At 50.8% G+C, this 21,609-nt stretch overlaps 1 protein-coding gene across 1 annotated transcript in view; it reads right to left on the reverse strand.

Annotated features, from left to right (window-relative positions):
* Positions 1 to 440: 440 nt before the first annotated feature.
* The window catches only part of LRRC74A (leucine rich repeat containing 74A), a 48,370-nt gene continuing 27,201 nt past the window's right edge, over positions 441 to 21,609 (reverse strand). Inside the window, exons 12-19 of the mRNA XM_053603651.1 lie at positions 18,413 to 18,520; positions 17,564 to 17,646; positions 17,246 to 17,408; positions 16,572 to 16,800; positions 2,534 to 2,690; positions 1,742 to 2,114; positions 1,452 to 1,581; positions 441 to 553 (exon numbers count right to left, since the gene is read on the reverse strand). Coding sequence (XP_053459626.1) covers positions 441 to 553; positions 1,452 to 1,581; positions 1,742 to 2,114; positions 2,534 to 2,690; positions 16,572 to 16,800; positions 17,246 to 17,408; positions 17,564 to 17,646; positions 18,413 to 18,520 — 1,356 coding nt within the window. The remainder of the gene's footprint in view (positions 554 to 1,451; positions 1,582 to 1,741; positions 2,115 to 2,533; positions 2,691 to 16,571; positions 16,801 to 17,245; positions 17,409 to 17,563; positions 17,647 to 18,412; positions 18,521 to 21,609) is intronic.

The raw sequence follows: 21,609 nt of genomic DNA on the forward strand, positions 1-21,609 counted from the left end.
CCTCCATGCAGGACAGCAAGTGTGCGAGTGTGTGGGAAGCCACTCACCTCCAGGGAGAGGCTCAGGCCCCTTGCTCTGGGTGTCCTTGGGGCATGAGAGGGCGGGGTGATTCTGGGCAAGACTGTTTGGCTCCCGTGAGCACAGGAGAGGTGCCCTGAAGTTTCCAGAAGTTCTTGATGAGGCTTTCGGGGGCACTCTGCAGGGGTCCTGGATTACTGACCAGGGGCCAGTGTGAGGGAGACCAAGTGACAGGTGGCAGTGGTCAGTGGGTCCCTATGTAGCCAGGTGTCTAGTGCTCATGGATGGAAGTCTGGGGAAAGGGTGAGGACTCAGGCATGAGCAGTGCTCAAAACAGGAAAGGAGCCAAATTAGGGGGAAACTGAGTCAGTAGAGAGAATCGGGGTTTCTGAGAAGCAGGCAGTTTGGGTGGCATAGAGAGATCAGAGGGCCAGGCCAGGGCCATGCTGGTGGAGGCTTGTCTGGTCAGGCGGGCAGCTGGCAGAGGTGTCCTCCAGAGCTAGCTGAGGGGCTTTGTCCTCAGCCCCCACAGGCTCTGTAGATGAAGGGACCCAGGGGCTCTGGGGGTCCCCTCTTGCTCTTAAAGGAAATGATGAATGACGATTAGTGCTCTGCAGTTTTTGGAGGTGAGTTGACAGCAGAAGGCTTCTGGAATCGGGCCTTTGAGGGTCACTGTGCCTGGCATGTGTGCCTGTGGCAGCTAGACTGGGTGCCGAGGGAAGAGCACCCCGTGGGGAGCTACCCAAGGATGTTTCTAGTTCCCTTCTTGCCCCAAACCATCCCGACTCTGAGGAACAGGCTTAGAGTGGCCAATGGCAAATGGGACTATGAGGGAGCCAGCTTGTTCTGGGGGCGTGCAGAGCCACTGCTCAGGGAAGGAGCCATGTCAGTTGGCTGACAGCCCAGTGCCTGGCCCTTCAGGGGTCTTAGCAGAGCCCACGTTGCCAGTCACTTGGGGAAGGGGCTCACCTCAGAGGTGAGAAGGTTGCAGAGCCAGGGAACAACAAAACTGGAATCCAACCCTGGAGCTCTGCACTGTCGGGGCCACTGCTGCCCTGTCCGGGGAGGGCCCTTTGGGTTGTTACATTGTCACCTGCTGCCAGTTTCCCTGAATGCTTTCCCCACTCTTTTCTCTGGGCCTTTCTGGGGTTGGCAGGCCACAAACCTCCCTAGGAAGTGCGGAATGAAATTCTAGTGTCCTCTCCCAGCCTCCCCAGAACATTTGCGTTTTAATAGAGAGGGATTAGCAGCCTAGATCCTGGGACAGCCAGAGGAAGAAGTGTCCTTGGCCCAATTCTCCGCCTCAGGGACAGAAGATGAGGGTGTCCAGTAGGCCCAGCCAGGGGCCCCTGGCTCTAGCCTGGCCTGTCTTTGCCAGGGAGGACAGACTCTGGGCCAGGGGCCAGGCCAAGCTAAGTCTCCACTCTCCTCACCCCCTACCAGGGTGGGGTCCTCTTTCCTCTCTCTTCTTTGGAGCTGGATCCTCTCCAGCACTGGCCCAGGACCCAGTGCCCGCTTGCCTCCTGCCAGCTCGTTTCCTGGCACTGCCTGACCGTGGACCAGCTGTGAGCGACCAGAAGCCTACAGGAGCAGGCTGCTGGCAACTGGGAGGTGGAACCCAGCAGTCGGCCGGGCTCCTGCAGGCTGGCTCAAGCTCCGGGAGGACAGGGAAGATGGCAAGCAGGCCCCAGCAGCCTTCTGGAGGAATTTCTGAATTACCTACTGGCTGAAGACCAGAGGCCAGAGCGGGCCTGGGCTGGCCCAGCAGGCTGAGGCCCCGAACAGCCTTTCTCTTGGCTCCAGGCCTCACCCCCACTGCCCTCCTCCCCACACTCCTCTCCGTCCCTGCCAGAGCTGCAGCCTCCTCTTGGAGGGCCAGTTCTGGCTGGAGGAGCTCTTCTGCCTGCCCCTCATCTTCCCCCAAGGGGGAAAAGGCAGCCGAGGGTCCCTCTTCCCGACCTTCCCTGCTGGCTGTTGAGGTCAGTTCTGTTCCCTCTCTCCTGGAAGCACACATTCCACGCTGGCCATGCTGAGGGGAGGCCTTGCCAGGTACTTCGTCTTCCTCAGAACACTGGTGGGGACGATTGGGGCCTGGGCTGTGGGAGGAGGGTGGGTTGGCTGTTCCAACACCCTCTGATTCTGTTTCTCAGAGAAGGAGTGTATAAATATCCTCACCCCCAGATAGGACCAGCTACATAATTTATAAGGCCATGTGTTAAAAATAATTATTAAGTATTTCAGACTGTGACAACAAAACATGAAGCAGCAGGCCCTCCTAAATGTGGGGCCTTGTGTAACTGCACAGGTTAAACTCCCATGACACTGGCCCTGGTCTTCCCTGACCTTGCCCCCTCTCTTGGGCAGTAGATGCCTTTAAGACCTGGGCTGGAAATAAGTCCAAGCAGACATCTGTTGTGCCTCCCTTCACTTAAACCTCTGACCCCAGTGGAAGTGTCTACCCTGACCTTCTTGCCAGGGAAACAGAGGCAGCAGGGAGGCCTGGGCCCTCCCCAACCTGAGCAGTATCACCCAGCCCAGCTGACCCAGGGAGGGGAGGGATGGTGGTGGCGGCTGGGTCCTAGGGGTCCTGGGGCTCTTCTCAGCTGCCCGTCTTGTGCCAATCCCAGGGCTCTTGGTGGGGGGCCTTCTGTTACTCATTAAAGCCATTTTTCCTGAGGGGAGGGAGCCGGGGAGAGGGGATGCTTCAAGGGTGCCTTGCCAGCTGCACCTTGGTCTCCATAAAGCCACAGCCACCCACAGCAGAGCGGACTGCCCTTGGGCTATTTGGTACCCTGGGCCAGGGAAAGGGCAGGGGCCTGGGTCAGGGTCCAGCAATATCCTGATTTGGGAGATCTGTTTCTCTCTGACAGCAATAGCTGGGCCAAGGTCAGGGAGCAGGCAGGCTCTGCATGGAGTCTAGAGACTATCCCTCCAATAGCAGAGAAATGCCAGGGGGGCTGCCGCTTTACCCCATAGGCCCCGCAGGCCACAGTCAGAGCTGAGACACTCCTTCCAAAGATTCAGTCAGGGCTTCCAGGCCTGTCACCTGCTTTGCAGACCATGGTGCCCACAGCCCTCTCATCAGACAGCACTAGGGCCTGGCCAGGGCCTATGCCGCCTGCATGCATTACTCCATTTATTCTCATGAATGTCACAGGATGGGGGTCCTGAGATTCCCATTATCTGGGCAACTGGTTCCAGTCCATACGGCTGCCCCGTTGTCCCGTGTGCTGTGCCCTTCCTTTGTGGAACTCATTACAGTGGGAATGCTTGGGTGACTATGTGTTTAGTGTGTGCCTCCCTGATTGGCGCTCTGAGCTCTACATCACCGAGCAGGGCTGTCGCCTGAATTCAGTGGCCGATGCCATCTTTCAGGGCTGTAACTCTGGTGCTACACAATGCCTGCACGTAATAGGACCTGCATAAATAGCGAGGGGAGGAAGGAAGAAGGCGATTGAGTTAGGATCCCAACATATGTCAGCCTGGGGCCCCCAACCATTATGCTCTACTACCTCATTGTCACCAGAAGTCTCCCTTGACAAACTTCTGAAGGTCCTGGGAATAGACTCAAATGGAGCCCTGCATCCGGCCTAGGCTGGAGAGGGATCATCATTGGCCTTGGGTTCAGGGAAGAAGCTTAGGGAGAAGAGGAAGGAGGCCCTGCTCACACCAAGCCCTGTCCTATCAAGAGTCCCACTCCAGAGGCTTTCAGGTGGGTCCCTCCTACATGGCAGAGCCCACTGGTCCAGCTGGTTCCAAGGGGCTTACTGTTTCCCCAACCCTGTAAAATAGGGGTCTTGGGCAGCTGGAAGAGTCTGTTCATGTGTGGGCTAGGCATCAGGGCTTTTCTGGAAGAAATATCTACATTTGCAGAGTCTGGTCTTCAGCACAGTGTTGCCAGAGCCTTGGCCTCTGGGCCAGCACTTCTGCTGTCTCCAGCATCTGAGGGCATTCCCCCTAGATGTGTTTACACCCAGCTCTGCCAGCCTACTGGGGTGACATCTGCTGGAGTGGCTCTCAGGAAATCCCACAGCTGGACCACCGAGAGCAGGAAGCATTCTTTCTTCTGTCCTTGAAATGTATTCAGTGGATTCTCTCTGAGCCTCTCTTCTCTGTCCCAGGTCAAGTGCTGAGTGTGGGGATCCTCAATGGGAACCATAGCCCTGGACTCGGGGCTCACAGTGCAGCAGAAAAGGAGGACATGTCACCAGAAAACAAACAGGGAGTACAGGGACAGTGGCCCCATCCTTCCTAGGGTGCTTTTGGCTGCAAGTAATAGGAGACATAAGGATGTTTATCGGCTCACTTCACAGGCAAGGGTTGCCTCACACCTCTGTGATGTCATGGAAGACTCTGGCTCATCCTTTCTGCTCTGGCATCCTCAGTGCTTTTGGTGATGCCACCTGCAATCCACACAGCAGATGCCACAGCTCCAAGCATCATATCCTTGTGTCCAAAATCAGAGTGGAGGCTTGGCGCCCATAGTACAGTGGTTACCATGCCGGCCACATGCACCGAAGCTGGTGGGTTTGAACCTGGCCTGGGCCAGCTAAAGCAACAATGACAACTGGAACAAAAATAAAAATAAAAATAGCCAGGTGTTGTGGTGGGCGCCTGAAGTCCCAGCTACTTGGGAGGCTGAAGCAAGAGAATCTCTAAAGCTCAAGAGTTTGAGGTTGTTGTAAGCTGTGATGCCATGGCACTCTACTGTGTCTCAAAACAAAACAAAACAAAATACAACGAAATCAGAGTGGAAGGGTGGGGTCTCCTCCTGTACCTGTTCATTTTATCAAGGAGGAAAATCTTCCCCAGAAACTCCCATTGAACATTCCTTTACATGTCATTGGCCCAACTGGGTCACGTGGTATGACTAGCTGCAAGGGAGGCAGGGAGCTGAGTACTGGGCATGCTCAGTTCTGTCTCAGTAGAAGACAGGAAAGGGGCAATGACCACCAAGTGGGAAAGAGGTCACTTGCCCCTACTCTACCTGGAGCTGACATTCTCAACCACTGCATGATTGACATTCTGGCCTGGACAATTACTGAGGACTCTTCTGTGAATTGCAGGGTGTTCAGCAGCACCCTTGGCCTCTATCCACTAGATGCACCCCTGCTAAGCTCTGACAACCAAAACACCTCCAGATATTGCCAATTTCTCTCCCTACTGCTGAGGAGTACTGATCTAGACACTGAGGAGTCAGGGAAAACTTCCCAGGAAGAGGTGCTGGTTGAACTGATTGTTGAAGGATGAGGGGTTACAAAGCTGGGAAAGGTGGAGAGAGACGTGCCCCCACCCTTCCATGTGTCAGTCTTCCAGCAAACACGTATTGACACTTGCCCGTGTTTTTATACAGCTTTATATTTCAAAACTTCTATTTCAATTAGAGCTTTGTCAGGTGGCCAGAGAGTGGTCCAACAAGGACTGGAAGGAGCCCTTTAATCCCAGAATCCTGTTCTGTCCCCAGTTATTATGATGCCCCATGGAGAATGGAGTTGCTTGGTGACTGATAACAGCTGCTCCTGCTGGCCGTTTTCCTGATGATGCAGGCACACCAGTGGGAGGGAGGGTGGTGGGACGAGCTGATGGCTCCTGCCCAGCATCCTTACCTGAGTTCCTCCCAGCTAGACAGAGCCAAGCAGCCGCCAAAGACTAGAGTGGGGCCACGCGGGGAGATGCGGTCATCAGTACCCCTCCCTCCCTACCCCTTACGTCCTCTTGCTGCCATGCACCCTCTCTGTTCTTGGGAAAGGCTTTGGGGGTATCTTCTGTGGCCACTTTCCATACCTTCCCTCTGGGCTGTCCTACTCTTTGGGCTTTCCTCTCCATCCCCTTTGTAGCTTCTTCCTTTCCTCACAGGGCTCTGGGCACTGGCATTCCCTAAGGCTCAGGCCTTGGTTCCTTCTCTCCCCTGTGTGCACTCAGACCCTCAGGGACCTTATTTGTCCTCAGGACATTAAATGCCATCTGTAGGCCCAGGGCTCCCAAATACGCAACCGAGTCCAAATTCCTCCACCCAAGCTCATCCCTGGGTTTCTAAAGCTTACTTGACTCCTCTCTGCAATATCCAATAGATGCCCCCAATTAATTCCTGGTTTCCTTTCTCTCCATCCCTTAGCACCCAAGTCTGCCTTACCAGGGTCTTTCCCTCTTCAGGCTTCCTTCTTCCCTTTGCCCAGGCCCCGGCCGTGGGGCTTCCTGGACTTCCCATTCTCATGCAGTCCCTATCCTGTGTGTTAGGAAATCCTTTTGGCTCCACCTTCAAAACATGTCCAGGCTCCATCCACATCTCATCACCCCCACTGCTTCCACCTTCTTCTCCCTGGATTATTGCAGCATGCAGTAGCCTCACAGTTGATTTTCCTGATACTCCCTTGACTTGCTAAAGTCTGTTCTCAATACCAACACATCAACCAGAGTGTCTCTCTCTCTCTCTTAATAGAGGTGGAAGTCTTGCTCTGTCTCCCAGGCTGGGGTGCAGTGGTATAATCAGAGCTCACTGCAGCCTTGAACTTGCTCACACAAAGTGATCCTCCTGCCTCAGCCAAGTAGTTGGGACTATAGGCGTGCACCACCATACCCAGCTGATTTTTTCTGGTTTGTTTTGTTTTTTGTTTTTGTAGAGATTGGGGTCTTGCTATGTTGCCCAGGCTGGTCTCAAACTCAGGTCTCAAGTGATACTCAAATGATACCTTGGCCTCTAAGACTGGTGGAATTAGCTACCATGCTGGCCAGAGTATCCTCTTAAAAGATGTTGGAGTATGCCACTACTCTGCCTGAACTCTGCAGTGCCCATCTCTTTTAGACATCTGTGTGTCACAGTGGCCCTCATGGGAACATTGCCTTGTACCAGCCAGCTCCTGCCTTAGGGCCTTTGCTCCAGCTGTAACCTCTGTCTGGAAATCTCTTCCCCCTAAATAGCCATGTGGCTCCCCCATACTCCCTTGGAGCCTTTGCTTAAAAGGCACTTCTCCCCTATTTAAAATGGGAGCACCCCACCCTTACTAATGGCCCTCTTGAACCTTCGTTACTGTCTCTACTTTTCCCCTACTTCCAACTTACTGCATGATTTGCTTATTTATTATATTTATTATTTGCTTTTAGAACATAAACTTTACATGAGGGATAGGTTCTGCTTTTTTATTCACTGATGTATCCCAAACACACCCTACTTAGAATTGGGCATATAGTAAACCCTCAATAAGTATTTATTGAATTTAATTGAAGTTGTTCACTCTTTTGTATATAAATAAATGTACCCCTCCACACACACACACAAAGGATTTGTACGCTGTCTTTTCCCTACTAGTTTCAAGAAAAGGTTATTTCTTGTATCATAGTGCACTTGGGAAAGGCATTGTGGGGGCTGTGCATTTTACAGTCTTAAAATAACAGCAGGTAGATTGAAGACCTCTGTGGATCCAGTACTCAAGGCAGGACAAGCTCCGAGAGAACTGCCTCCTGCTCCCCCAGAGCAGAGGGGTAGGGGTTCAGCCTCTTTGGCGTGACAGAGAGAGGAGGGATAGCATGTCACCTGTGTTCAGCATGTGACCACAATCGGCTGCTCCCAGGATGGTGATGAGATGTGGAGAACTAGACAAGCTGCTCACAAGGGCAGACCCCTGGAGTTGAAGTCCTTCAAGCCTCTTTTCTTGGCCAGGTGGGCTCAGGAGTCAAATTGGCCTCTGCCTTAGGAAGGTGTCCGGGCATTGTCCCAGGCTTCCCTGCCTGCCACAGAGCACAGGTGCTGGTGGACTTGTAGACAGGGCAGGTTTTTGAGCTGCCGGGGGCCTTCAATGAGGCCCCCTTCCAAGGGGGGCTTCCTGCCTACCACCCTCCGGACTTTGACCCTTCTACTAGTTTAAAAGAAGTGTGTCATTTGTTGTGATCCTCCCACCCCATCATTCTAAATACACATCCTTTTTCTATCCCTAACATTATACTTGTAAATTTTTTTTCTAAAGAGTGTCCATGTAGTATATACACTTAGCTCCATAGAACCTGGATATGCCCCTGGGTGGAGAAGCTTGAACCCCAGGTAGTTTAGGGTTCTGGCCCAGGATCACTTGTATCACTGCTGTTTTGGGGCACCTAATAAGAATTCATTTCCCTGAACCAGTGTGGCTGGAAAAGCTTTGTAAAGATGGATGACTTGTTTGCAGGCTATACCTCCGACAAAGGTTTAATAACCAGAATCCACAGAGAACTCAAACGTATTAGCAAGAAAAGAACAAGTGATCCCATCTCAGGGTGGGCAAAGGACTCAAAGAGAAACTTTTCTAAAGAAGACAGGCACACGGCCTGCAGACACATGAAAAAAAGCTCATCATCCTTAATCATCAGAGAAATGCAAATCAAAACTACTTTGAGATATCACCTAACTCCAGTAAGGTTAGCCCACATAACAAAATCCCAAAACCAGAAATGTTGGCATGGATGTGGAGAAAAGGGCACACTTCTACATTGCTAGTGGGAATGCACACTAATATGTTCCTTCTGGAAGGATGTTTGGAGAATATTTAGAGACCTAAAAATAGACCTGCCCTTCGATCCTATAATTCCTTTACTAGGTATATACCCAGAAGACCAAAAATCACAATATAACAAAGACATCTGTACCAGAATGTTTATTGCAGACCAATTCATAATTGCTAAGTCATGGAAGAAGCCCAAGTGCCCATCGACCCACGAATGGACTAGCAAATTGTGGTACATGTATACCATGGAATATTATGTATACCATGGAATATTATGCAGCCTTAAAGAAAGATGGAGACTTTACCTCTTTCATGTTTACATGGATGGAGCTGGAACATATTTTTCTTAGCAAAGTATCTCAAGATGGAAGAAAAAGTATCCAATGTACTCAGCCCTACTATGAAGCTAATTTATAGCTTTCATATGGAGGCTATAACCCAACTATAGCATAAGAATATGGGGAAAGGGCCAAGGGAGGGGAGGGGAGGGGGGAGGTTGGGGTGGAGGGAGGGTAATTGGTGAGGCCACACGTATGGTGCATCTTAGAATGGGTACAGGCGAAACTTACTAAATGCAGAATCCAAATGTCTTCATACGATAACTAAGAAAATGCCATGAAGGCTATGTTAAACAGTTTGATGAAAATATTTCATATTGTATATGAAACCAGCACATTGTACCTTGACTGGACTAATGTACACAGCTATGATTTAATTAAAAAAAAAAAAAAAAGGATGACTTGTGAGGTTGGAGCGCCCTCTGCTGGGTAAAAAGAGGCACAGATGGGAGTGGCAGCATCAACACAGGGCTAGTAGGATGTGGAGCAGAAAGCAGGTGGTTCTGGGGCTTAGCTCACAGACAAGCCTCTCTTCCGGGGCATGGACACATTGGAGCACACACACCTTGTCTCTAATGTGAACATGATTTTGTGCACATGTGCTCCATTTCCATTCCACTTGTAGTAACACCAACTGGAATACTGCCATTCACTTCTGACACTGCCTCTGAATTAGCATCGGATTCCACTGGTTGAAGGGCTCAGTCATCCACAAGACTGCCACCACCGCAGGTGCCAGCTGCCAGTCAGGGCCCTGTACCTCTGATCAATCAGATACCAATTTTAAAGCTCCCATTGCCTTCTCACTTTTGATAATTTGCTAGAATGACTCATAGAGCTCATTGAAAGCAGTACTGACAATTACAGATTTATTATAAAGGAGACAACTCAGGAAGAGCCAAATGAAGAGACACATAGGGTAAGACCTGAGGGGGAGCACAGAGCTTTCGTGTCCTCTTCCTGTGGAATCACCAGCTCCTAGCACATAAATGTGTTCACCACCTAGGAAGCTCTGCCTCAGGGTCCAGGGTTTTTATTGGAGTATCGTTATGTAGACTTCATTGATTAAATGTGGCCATGTGATTAAACTCAATCTCCACCCTCCACTCTCCTTCCTGGAGTCCTCTTAGTTGAAAACTTTGCCCTCTCATCATGTGGTTGGTCTTTCTGGTGACCAGCTACCATCCTGAAGCTATTTAGGGTCCCACCCTGAGTCACCTCATTAGCATAACAAATATTTCTATCACTCAGGAAATTCTGGAGACTTTTGAAGCTCTGTGCCAAGAACTAGGAAAAAGACCAGTTAGAGTCTTTATAATTCCATAAGACATCTACATGGGCACAAGAGTTGTCTCAGTGTCTTGGAACCCACAACATCCAGCCAGTCATCCCCACTCTGATTCATCCACAGACTCCTTAACGTGGTGGTAAAAAAAACTACAAAAACTTTCTGAGGGTCACACTGCTGTCCTTCCATAAAAGGCATCTCTGGACCCCAGGGCAGCCTCACCCCAGCTGCCTTCAGGTCACCTTCCCCTCCAGGACATCTGTTTCCTGAAGAAGGACATTTAAGGCTGTTGGCCAGAAGCCAGTGTTTAGGACACAGACTGGCCTTGCCAGTCATTGTTTTCTTCTATTTAAAACAAAGCAAAACAAATCCTGAGCACCCTCAGGCAGGCCTGGTCCCCTGAGGACACCTTGGCTCTTGCCACAGCCTGATACTGTAGGGTGCAACTTGCACCACTGCCCAGCAGTCCCTGGAGCCTGAATAACACCTCCAGCATCACCAACACCACCCCCGCTCCCTGAGAACTCCATGGAGCTGCAATGCTGCAGCCACCACAGGGAATTCTCTGTGGTTTTGGTTCTTGGGATGCCAACTTCTGAATCTGGACTAGATGTCTGGTATAGACATGTCCCAACTACAATTCCCAGGTGTCTTCCCCAGGACTCATAAGGTGGGGCATTTTTCAGCCCACAAAGGCAGCCAAGAAGAATGTGAGGTGTCTGCTGTGTCTCCTTCTGGATCGGACCTGTGATCATGCCTTGCCTATGCCACAGTCACCAGTGCTGCTGGCCCCTGCCTCCACCCTCCCCCCCCACCTAATACTTCTTAATGCTCTGGACAAGTTCTTTTGTTTTTACATAAGCCTTAAGCCAAGGCCTGAGATTAGAGCACCTCCCCTGGAATTTCCAAAGTCCAGCAATGGGGTGTGTCAAAGATGGGGCTCAGTGTGGGCCCCTCCTATGCCCTGCTGGGCCTGCAGCTCCCTGCACTCTCCTCCTTAGGAATGGGACCTCACTGTAATGAGCTCATAGCCCTGCAAAGGCTTGGTGCTTCATGTGAATGATTTCATTAAGTCTTCACAGCAACCCTATAGAAGAGAGAGTACCCTAATTTCCCCCAACTTACAGAAGAAGAAACTGAGAGCATGAATGACTCACTCAAGGTCAAGGTCACAGAGATGGTACTGGTGAAGCCAGACAGTATTCAAACCCAGAACTGTTAAATGCCAGAATCCATGTGCTTAACCACTTTCAGTCCTGGTGCACAAACTTATTCCACACTGCATGATATTCACACTCGAGCACCCCCAGTACAGGCTCTGAGCCATGCAGGGCGTGGGGAGGGGTATGAACCAGCCCTGAGAATTTGGCCTCAGAGTACCATCTCTGCCTCTGCCTCTCTTCATTAGCCAGCTCAGCCTGGCAGGGAGCTCATACCCACTTAGCAATTTATTCCTTGCTTTGTTGACGAAAGGATCCCAACAGAGCAAGAGTGTTTAAATTTCCCCAGTAATACAAAGGTTCCCAGAGGCCACAGAGGGGCAGGGAAGTCTTGTGATTAAGAGGTTAGGAGGCAGAGTCACCCTGTCAGGGTCTGAATCTCAGTGTTGCTGTTTACTGCCCAGGGACCTCAGACAAGGTGTGAAACGTCTCCATGTCTCCATTTCCCCAATGGTAAAAGGGAATAACAGCAGTGCCCATCACACAGGGTTGCTGTGAAGATGCAGTTAGAGCATAAACCAAGTTAGACTGGGCCTGGAAGGAGGGCAGGCCCTCGGTGCTGTGTCCTTGGGCTGCAGCCTGACAACCTGCAGAGGCTGATTCAGAGCTTCTGAGCCTTCTTTAACAATGGTAGTCTCTTCTCCCACAAAGTCCTTCCTGCCCTGACCTGGCCCGTGGGGGTCCACACTCCTGCTGAAGTCCTCTTGCCTACCACCCTCCCGACTTGCCAAGCTGACAGGGTTCCGTGCAGGCCTGAGCTAGGGGAAGCCTCTTCCTTGTGGTTTGCCCAGCTCCAGGGTGGGCTGACCTGGGGAGAGGACTAAATATTTATGAAGCGCTTTCTGAGTACCCCTAATTTTCTTCCTTCCAAGGGTGCAAGATGACAGTCGTCAGCAACTTCACTTCACAATGAAGACCTTCACCCTTGGCAAGGTCTTCCCAGGTGTCGGGCTGGGCTCCACAGGGGTAGAAGTTTGGAAGATCAGTGTTCTTGGCCAAGTATAGGAAACTGCTCCAAGACCTCAAAGCCCAGTTTTTAAAAGGACTTTTGGAGCTGAGCTGACCTCTAGTGGACACAATGGGAATTCCTCCACCTTTGGAGACCCCCAGGACGGTTGCACACAGATTTGGCATTTGGCGGTCCGTCCTTCGCTTACTTGGGGGTGGCTGTATCATGGGGTGGCCTGGAGGGTTGGCACTGGTTAGGGGAACAGACTTTAACTTTCCAGTAATCTCTGTAATTCCACCAAAGCCACTCAAACAAAAACAAAATTTGATAAGAATACTTGCTGCCTTTTCAATTTTATGCAAAAGATGAGAACACCACATTTTGGACAAAAAATGTTTTTATTGATCTATAACCATTACACATTTGCAATTTGTCTGTTACACATTTTGATACTTCACAGCCTCTCCTTCCATTCTACACATAATCCAAAGAGTTCTACCCAGACACCAACATTTAGACCAGGAACTTGGAGAATTTTACAGGTTGTAATAGAATTTAAAAACATGATCCTTGACCTCAAGGGGCGTCCCTTTATTTGGAGAGATAAAGCAGACATCCACAGAGCACTATAATATGGTAGATGTTTTAGCTCATAAACTTGTTACCGCATTCCTTTATTTTTTCTTCATTATCCTCCTTTTGACCCTGAGCCTCTATTTTACCCAGGTGATGGAGATTCAAGGTTAGGACCATGCTCAGGGTTGTGCCAATGACTTGAGCCTTTTGTGGGGCTTACCCTCTAGTCACTGGTCACTGTCATGTATTGTAGGGGGCCTTTGGTCCCAGCTCATGGGGGAGAGTCACAGTTCAGCTTCACTCATGCCATGCTTGGGGCAGGGGAGCTCTGGAGAGGCTGGGGGCCCAGGCTCAGAGCCAGCCCCTGATATGCAATTCAGCTGCTTGCTCTGAGTTCCTGGCAGACTTGAAGGCCTCCCTCTCCTCCCTGAACTGCTGAAGAGGCAACTCCCAGGTCTCCTGTGACCCTGCTTTCCTGTCCCCAGTAAGCTTAGGCTGTGGGAAATGTGAGCTAGAGAGAGGCAAGCCTTGCTAGAAACTTCTACCCTGGCCCTAAACCCTATCAAGACTGGGAGTTTCATAAGGAGAAAATATGGCGTGTGAGGGAGAATAAATTATTTCAAATAATGATTCTATTACATGTGCAGAGAGGCTTCGACATTTGCCCTCACTCTTGGTTCCTAGCCTCTCCACCAGTGCTCCAGAGTGTGGGTTCCTGGATAGCAGCCCTCCCTCATCCCCCAAACTTTCCCAGCTTTCCACCACGCACCCCAAACAACTGCCAGGTGAACATGCACTGGTGGAGAGGCTAGGAACATCGCCATTGGTAGAGTGCTGTTGCATCACAGCTCACAGCAACCTCAAACTCTTGGGCTCAAGCAATTCTCTTGCCTCAGCCTTCCAAGTAGCTGGGATTGCAGGTGCTCGCCACAATGCCTGGCTATTTTGTTGTTGTTGTTGTCATTGTTGTTTAGCAGGCCTGGGCCAGGTTTGAATCCTTCAGCCCTGGTGCATGTGGCCAGAGCCCTAACCACTGAGCTAGGGGTGCCGAGCCCTGTGCACCTCTTATTGAGACCACAACGTGTTCCCTGGTGGTTGCTAAAACCAGAAGGTGTCCCTTGGTGGACGGCCCTCCACCAGCACCCCAGAACACCCACAATCAGGCAGGATTTTATTTGTTCATGCACAGCCTTGGCCTTGGCGTTCGTTGAGATTTAGCCGCCTCTCGGTCTTCTCCCTGGCATCACCCAGCTTTCCAGGACTTCTCTTGCTGAGACTTCTTTCCAGACCAGACTTGTCACTATGTCTTTGACGTTGTCAAGAAACTGGTTTGAAAGGTAAGAGAATAATGCTGAGTGCCAGCACAGCCGCGTGGATTGGCGAGAATGTTAAGACAGGCTCATATCCAAATGAGACCATTTATAAACCAGCTCTCATCTTGGCAGAAGGTTGAACAGGGTCGCTGCAGAGCACTGGTTTACACGATTGGCAGGGGCTGGGCAGGTTTAAATTTTGAATATGCACACCTTCTGCCCCAGCAATTGCTGTGTCTGCTCCACCAAGCCTATTTTGAGAAATACTATACACTGGGTACAAGAATGTTTGCAATGGGACTAGTAAAATATTGGAAATATTGTAGTAGTAAAATACTGGAAAGAGCTTGAATGGTCACACAAGGAGATTAGATTACAAGACTGCTGTGCTATGAAGTATTATGCAGCAGTGAGAAAGATCCAGGTGGGTTTAAATGGGCCAACATGGCAAGACCACCATGAGGGAAGTTAGGACAAACCATGTTCGGAGGAACGTGATTGTATGATTCTATTTATGACAAGAAACTCCGTGTGTGTGTATGTGTTTGTAAAACAATAGAAAATAAACACACATGTACCATGAGTCTACCTGCCGTGTTCCAAGTAGTGTTCTAAAATGCCTTGCAGCAGTGGTCCCCAACTTTTTGGCACCAGGGGCCAGTTTTGTGGAAGACAATTTTTCTACAGACCAGTTGAGGAGGATGGTTTTGCGATGAGTCTGCAAGCAGTTGGTCTCTGTGCAGTCAAGCTTCTCTACTAATGACAACCTCTGTTTGCAACTTCTCCCTAGCGCTAGCATCACAGCCTCAGCTGTACCTCAGATCATCAGGCGTTAGATTCTCACAGGGCGCGTACAACCTAGATCCTTGGCACGAGCAGTTTCCATCAGGGTTCATGCTCCCATGAGAAGCTATTAATGCTCAGGTCATGATGGGAGCCAGAGGGAGCGGCTGTAAATTCAGATGAAGCTTCGCTCTCTTGCATGCAGCTCCCCTCCCAATGTGGGGCCTGCTGTCTAATAGACCCATATGGTCTGTGGCCTGGAGCCTGGGGACTGCAGCCCTACAGGCATTAACTCAATCAATCCTCAAAGACTCCTATGCTGTGGGTACTGTTATTAGTCCCATAATACAGACAAAGAAACTGAGGCACAGATTGCATAACTTGCCCAAGCTTCCACAGGAAGAGTGGAGCTGGGATTAGGCAGGTTGTCTGGCTCTAGAAATCATGTTTTTAACTATTATATCGCTCTCACACACATTCACACGTGGGCATGTGCAAGAACACACACATGCACACACAGGATTACATGTACATGGGGAGAGGCATGGAAATGTGTGCCTGAAATTGTGTGTGAGAGTCCTTTGGGGGTGGCAGAGTGAACTGTGGGGGGAGATAAAAAAAGGACCTTCATTTTCCCCTGGCTATACTTTTGTGGATTTAGCATTTTTGCAATTAGATATTATTTATAATAAGAAATAAAAATAAAAAAGGGGCTGGCGGGTTTGAACCTGGTCCAGGCCTGCCAAACAGCAATGACAACTACAAGAAAAAAAATAGCTGGGCGTTGTGGCGGGCGCCTGTAGTCCCAACTACTTGGGAGGCTGAGGCAAGAGAATCACTTGAGCCCAAGAGTTTGAGGTTGCTGTGAGCTGTGACGCCACGGCACTCTACCAATGGTGACATAATGAGTCTGTCTCTAAATAAATAAATAAATAAAAAAGATTCATACAAGAATAAAAACTAGCACTCTGCTCTTTAGTCAGAACTAATAAAGAGGCAGTGTGTGATCTCACAGGCAATTTGAGGTGAGCCCATGCCATCTTGGGTCCTGAGACTCAGAGACTAGGGCCCAGCTCTGCCTCTCAACCGCCTCATGACCTCATTCATCTGCAGCCCTGGAGAGTTTGGAACCTGGTCTCGAGACTGCCACCAGGTTCTTATTTATCTATTTATTTATTTTTGAGACAGAGTCTCACTATGTTGCCCTCAGTAGGGTGCCGTGGCGTCACAGTTCACAGCAACCTCAAACTCCTGGGCTTAAGCAATTCTCTTGCCTCAGCCTTCCGAGTGCTGGGACTACAGGCGCCCCCACAATGCCCGGCTACTTTTTCTTGTAGTTGTCATTGTTGTTTTAGCAGGCCCGGGCCGGGTTTGAACCCGCCAGCCTCAGTGTATGTGGTCGGCGCCATAACAACAGTGCCAGGGGTGCCGAGCCTGCTACCAAGTTCTTAAGGAACAAGTGCTGAACCAGAGTAGGGGCATGGTGGGGGCACCCGTGAGCTGTCCTTGAGGCCCCCTTGCTGGATGACAGTGTCACTCCTGAGCAACTTCCGTGCATTTCTCCACTTAATCCACATCCATACAATACCCTCTTGGCTGCTGTGGTTCTCACCCCATGTGGAAGGTGAGGGAGACTGAGAGCCCGGCACAGCTGCACCCTTGTTGTAAGTGGACAGGGTTTGTGGCTGCGTCAGGCTGTCCTGCCTGTCCCTGTTATTGGGGGAAGGCTGGGGGGGCAGGGCCGGATGGGGGCCTCCTCTGCTGGAGCTCCTTAAGGACACAGGCCAGGCAGGCACAAGACCATGGGGACCAGGCCTGGTGGGGAAAGTGGAGTCCTGCACCTGGGAGTGACAGCAGGTCTGGAACCACGGGGACTGGGGCTGGGGCAGGGCCAGAGAGTGAGGACGGAGCTGCTTTGTCTTACTTCTCCGAAGCTCAGTTTCATAGTTTACTAAGTGGGGGTGACAGTGGTGCTGCCACTGAGCACTGGAGGACTCAGTATTTGCATGGCAGAGGACCTGGCACAGCAGGGGCTCAGTGGGGTTGGTCACTGTCATCGCTACTATGATGGACCTTTCCTGTCTCTTCCCTGCCTGAGCTATGGCAGAGTTGACTGTGTCGTCATAAACCATGCCAGTGACACTGGCCATGCCAGGCGTCCCTCTGCCTTCTGTCTATGTCTGTCTGCCACAGCAGACTCACGGAAACATCCCCGTCCCCCGCCTGAGGGATGCCTCCTCTTTAGGACACAGGCTGCCTGGTGCACACCCCCATTGTTTCACTCACCCTGGGAGGCCCTGACTGTGCATTCCTGGTGTCGCCTTCCACAGGGGTGTGAGTGGCGGGCTCCTCTGCCAGTGTGCCTAGCATCTGGCCCAGCAGCTGGCAGCATGTGACAGGGGCTCGAGCTTTACTCAACAAGTGGCTTGAAGATGAGAAGGAGGGTGAACTGTGGGAAAGGCAGCCAGCTGCTGTGGTGTGGGGGAATTGAGGGGGTGAGCCCTGACTCAATAGACGCAGACAGGATGGCCACAGGAGCTCACGTCCACCCAGTGGGAACTCTTGTGGAGAATTGGGAATGACTGTCATCGGGCCTGGGCTGACCTGAAGTTCACCTTGCCTGTCTTCTCATCCAGCCTCTTTATCACCTCTCTGACTTGGTACCGGTTCAGAGGGACCTTGTTTTGCTGAGGAGGTGGATGGAACAGGTTGGGTTAATAGAGCTCTCTGTCCGCCCCTCTGCAAACACGGCTGCGCGTGCTCTACCACGCACTCTCACCCTCCCCACTTTATGACCCGCTCCTCTTGGGACCAGGAATGGCAAGAAGTCTCCTGCCCAGACCCCAGAGGGCCTACCTCTTTTGGGGAGCCATAAGGGGGTTGGAGGTCAGGGTCAGGTGAAGTTAAGTGGCCCATGGGGTGGACAGAACTGTCCTCTGTAACTACTGAGTCCTGGCCAGCTCTGCTGGGCTCCCAGCATGTCCCTCCTAAGTTCTATTCTTGCAGGGTCCAGTTCCCTCCTTGGATGCTCTGACAATGGCGCTCTTGGAGTGTGCATTCCAGAGGCCTTCAGCACCTTTATTATGGCGGGGGTTAGGGGAATGAGAGATTTCCCTAAGAATGAGGCAAGATGACACGGCCAAAGGTAGAAACATTGAAGCTTTGGGATGTGGTCTTCTTTCTCTCCTTTTTATCTGTCTAGTAGTCAAGCACATGGGAAGAAAGACCCCAAGACAGAACGTCTGCCTTTAGGGAGCATCTTGGGTCTCCAGTGCCTTTGAGCCATACAGCCCAGAGAATGGCTTTAGCAGGGGTTGCGGGAGATCTTGGGTCCCCTCTGAGTGTCCCACAGCCAATCCCAGGAAGGTCTCGGATGTGCTTACACCCTCTCTCTCTCTCTTTCTCTGTCATAAGCACACACACAGTGCCTACGGCCACCAGGAAGCAGCTTACCTGCACCATAATTTTCCGGAACTCGCCCACAGGCATCTTCATTGTCCCAGCAGGGTTCAAGCTCTTGAAGAAGTCCACCACCGTGATTTTCTGCTGGTCTGCGTAGCTCTGAGAAGCAGGAGACACCAGGCACAAACGCTTGGCCTTTACAACAACCACCATAATTCCCCGTCCCTCCCCAAGAGGCTACCCCAAAGCTCAGGAGAACAGGGAGGGCAAACAAGGGGACTTGCGGAGGCTCTTCCACGTTTGCCCGGTTTCTCACAGCCCCGCACCACTGAGTAGAAGCTCCATTCATTCACAGGTGGAAGGGCTGAAGTCCGTGCTGCTGAAATGCCACCCACAGCATCTGGGAGTCAGGGCTGGGGATCAGATATGGGACTTGGGTTTGAGAGGACCTCTGTTAACACTAGCACTGACGGTGCACTGTGGCTCGTGGATGGGATGTTGTAAGCTCAGAGATCAAAGGTTGAATCACAGCCACACTGAGTGATAGGTTGGACGGGCTCTAGGAATTTCTAGGATCTCCAACGGCCCCACACAAATGCTCGTATGGAGACATGCTTTCTTAGAATATTAAAAAAAAAATAGTTCATTGTTTTCATTTCAAAAATACAGTCATCCTGCAGTATTCACAGGGCAATGCTTCCAGGACCCTTATGGATACAAAACTCTGGATTCCTCAAGTTCTCCCATCAGCCATGCGAACCCGTAGATACAGAAGGTGGGTCCTGGTGGTTCGGTATTGCCTCTGTATCCGTGGGTTGTGTGCCCACAAACTCTGCATTTTCCATCCACATTTGGTTGCATATGAGGAACCTGTGGCTGTGGAAGGCCAACTGTGTGTTTTTTTTTTTTTTTGTAGAGACAGAGTCTCACTTTATGGCCCTCAGTAGAGTGCCATGGCATCACACAGCTCACAGCAACCTCCAACTCCTGGGCCTAAGCGATTCTCTTGCCTCAGCCTCCCAAGTAGCTGGGACTACAGGCGCCCGCCACAACGCCCAGCTATTTTTTGGTTGCAATTCAGCCAGGGCCGGGTTTGAACCCGCCACCCTCGGTACATGGGGCCGGCGCCTTACCGACTGAGCCACAGGCGCCACCCGGCCAACTGTGTTTATTGGAAAAAAATCTTTGTGTAAGTAGACCTGCACAGTTCAAGCCTGTGTTTTTCAAGGGTCAACTATATTACCTACTCATATTGCAAGACAATTTTAGATTAGAGGAAGAAAATAAAAAGATTCTTTTTTTTTTGCAGTTTTTTGCAGTTTTTGAACCCGCCACCTCTGGTACATGGGGCTGGCGCCCTACTCCTTTGAGCCACAGGCGCTGCCCAAAAGATTCTTTTTTCTATCCATCTCTCTATGTGATTCTTTCTACCTAACATCTGTCTAATCTGTCTAATGCTTATCTATAGAACATCTGTCTAATCTATCTGATCCCTATCATCTTTCTACTACACCTGCTGTTTTAGAAAATGCACTGTACAAACACATTGTGAACACCTTTTTAATGTCATTAAAATATTCTTTGGGTCCTTTTTAAAAAATTACCTTTTGTTTCTCTTCCTCTCCCACTCTCAAAAGCCCAGCCAAGGTCTTGCTGTACTGATAGTCCATAGATTCTGTGGTCACAACTAGGCACCTTGAGCAGAACCGGGGCCTGTCACCTTGGCAGGTGCCCCCTGCCCTGGAGGAGTTCACAGTGTCCCAGTGGAAGGGTAAAGCCAAAGACACAAGAGCAGGTGGCAGGGCATTTAATCTTAACTAGGGAATCTGAGAAGGTCCCCAAGGAAGGGACCCTTGAATAGAGACCTGGAGAATGAGTAGGGACAAGTGCACACAGGGCAAGGAGACGCGTGTGTCAGGTAAAAGGACTTGCGTGTGCACAGGCCTGGAGTTAGGAAAGAAGTGAAATGTGCAGGACCAGGGGAGAGGCAGGCAGGGCTGGGTGGCAGCCACCTGCTCACCTGCACCCCCCGGCCTCCGCCCTTGCTACCACCTTTCTGTTAGCCCCTGGGGCTTGAGTTTGGGGTTATCTTTGGATCCCTCTTATCACTATATACATGCCCAACCATTCACCAAGTCTCTTACACCTGTCCTTTACTTTCATTGTCTTTCTCAGCCAACTCATCATCGTTCCACATCTAGAATACTCGTGCCTCACTTATTTTCCCACTTTTTTTTTTTAGACAGAGTCTCACTCTCTCACTCTAGGTAGAGTGCTGTGGTATCATAGTTTACAGCAACTTCAAACTCCTGGGCTTGAGCAATCTTCTTGCCTCTGCCTCCCTAGTAGCTGGGACCACAGGTGCCACCACAAGGCCTGGCTTGTTTTTCTATTTTTGGTAGAGACGGGGTCTCCTCCTTGCTCAGGCTGGTCTCAAACTCCTGAGCTCAAGTGTTCCTCCTGCCTTCGCCTCCCAGAGTGCTAGGATGGCAAGTGTCAGTCACCATTCCCAGGCTGTTTTTTCACTCTTGTTTTACCCCCTTTCAGTTCACTTCACTCCCCATTGCCAGAAAAATCACCCCTCTGTCCTGTTGGACTCATCACATCTGAGGCTCAGCAGCTCTTGCCGGCTCCCTGCTCCTGGGGAAATCACACCCAGACTGAGCCAAAATCCGAGGACTGCCACATCCACCCCAGCATCCCTCGCCAGCAGTGACTTTAGGCTTCTCCATGAGCCGGGAGCCATATGTTCTTCTGTTGGAGCCACCAGTCTGTTCACATCCCTGAACATGCTGTGTGCAATCCCACTTCTGAGCTTAAGGATCCTCTGCCCCCAGGCCCTGTGGCTCACCTGAACCTTCACTCCCCTCAAGGAACTTCCTCAACATATCTCAGCCAAGCAGTCATCCTTTTCTGTGTCCCCAGTCCTGCAGGGATCTGCTGCTTTTATGACTTATTTATCGTGACACTTTTGGTGAGTCACTCCTGCATCTATCTCATATTTCTAGCCAGACCATTTGCCCCTGAAGGGAAGGACTACGTTTCACACTGCATGTCTCCTGCGGGCCTACACCGAGATTCTTTCTCTATGGATTCTTTAAAGCAAAGGGTAGGGTTCCTTGCATTGGACCAGTTGGTCTGTTCACCAGAGTGCCCTGCTCCTCTGGCAAAACAGGTTTGCCCTTGGTGGCTTTGTCCGAAGTCATATAACTCATAAAAATACTTGATGCTCTTTTGCCTTCTAGAAC

This window comes from Nycticebus coucang, chromosome 9 (genome assembly GCF_027406575.1).
Source record: "Nycticebus coucang isolate mNycCou1 chromosome 9, mNycCou1.pri, whole genome shotgun sequence".
Taxonomy (NCBI): Eukaryota; Metazoa; Chordata; class Mammalia; order Primates; family Lorisidae; genus Nycticebus; species Nycticebus coucang.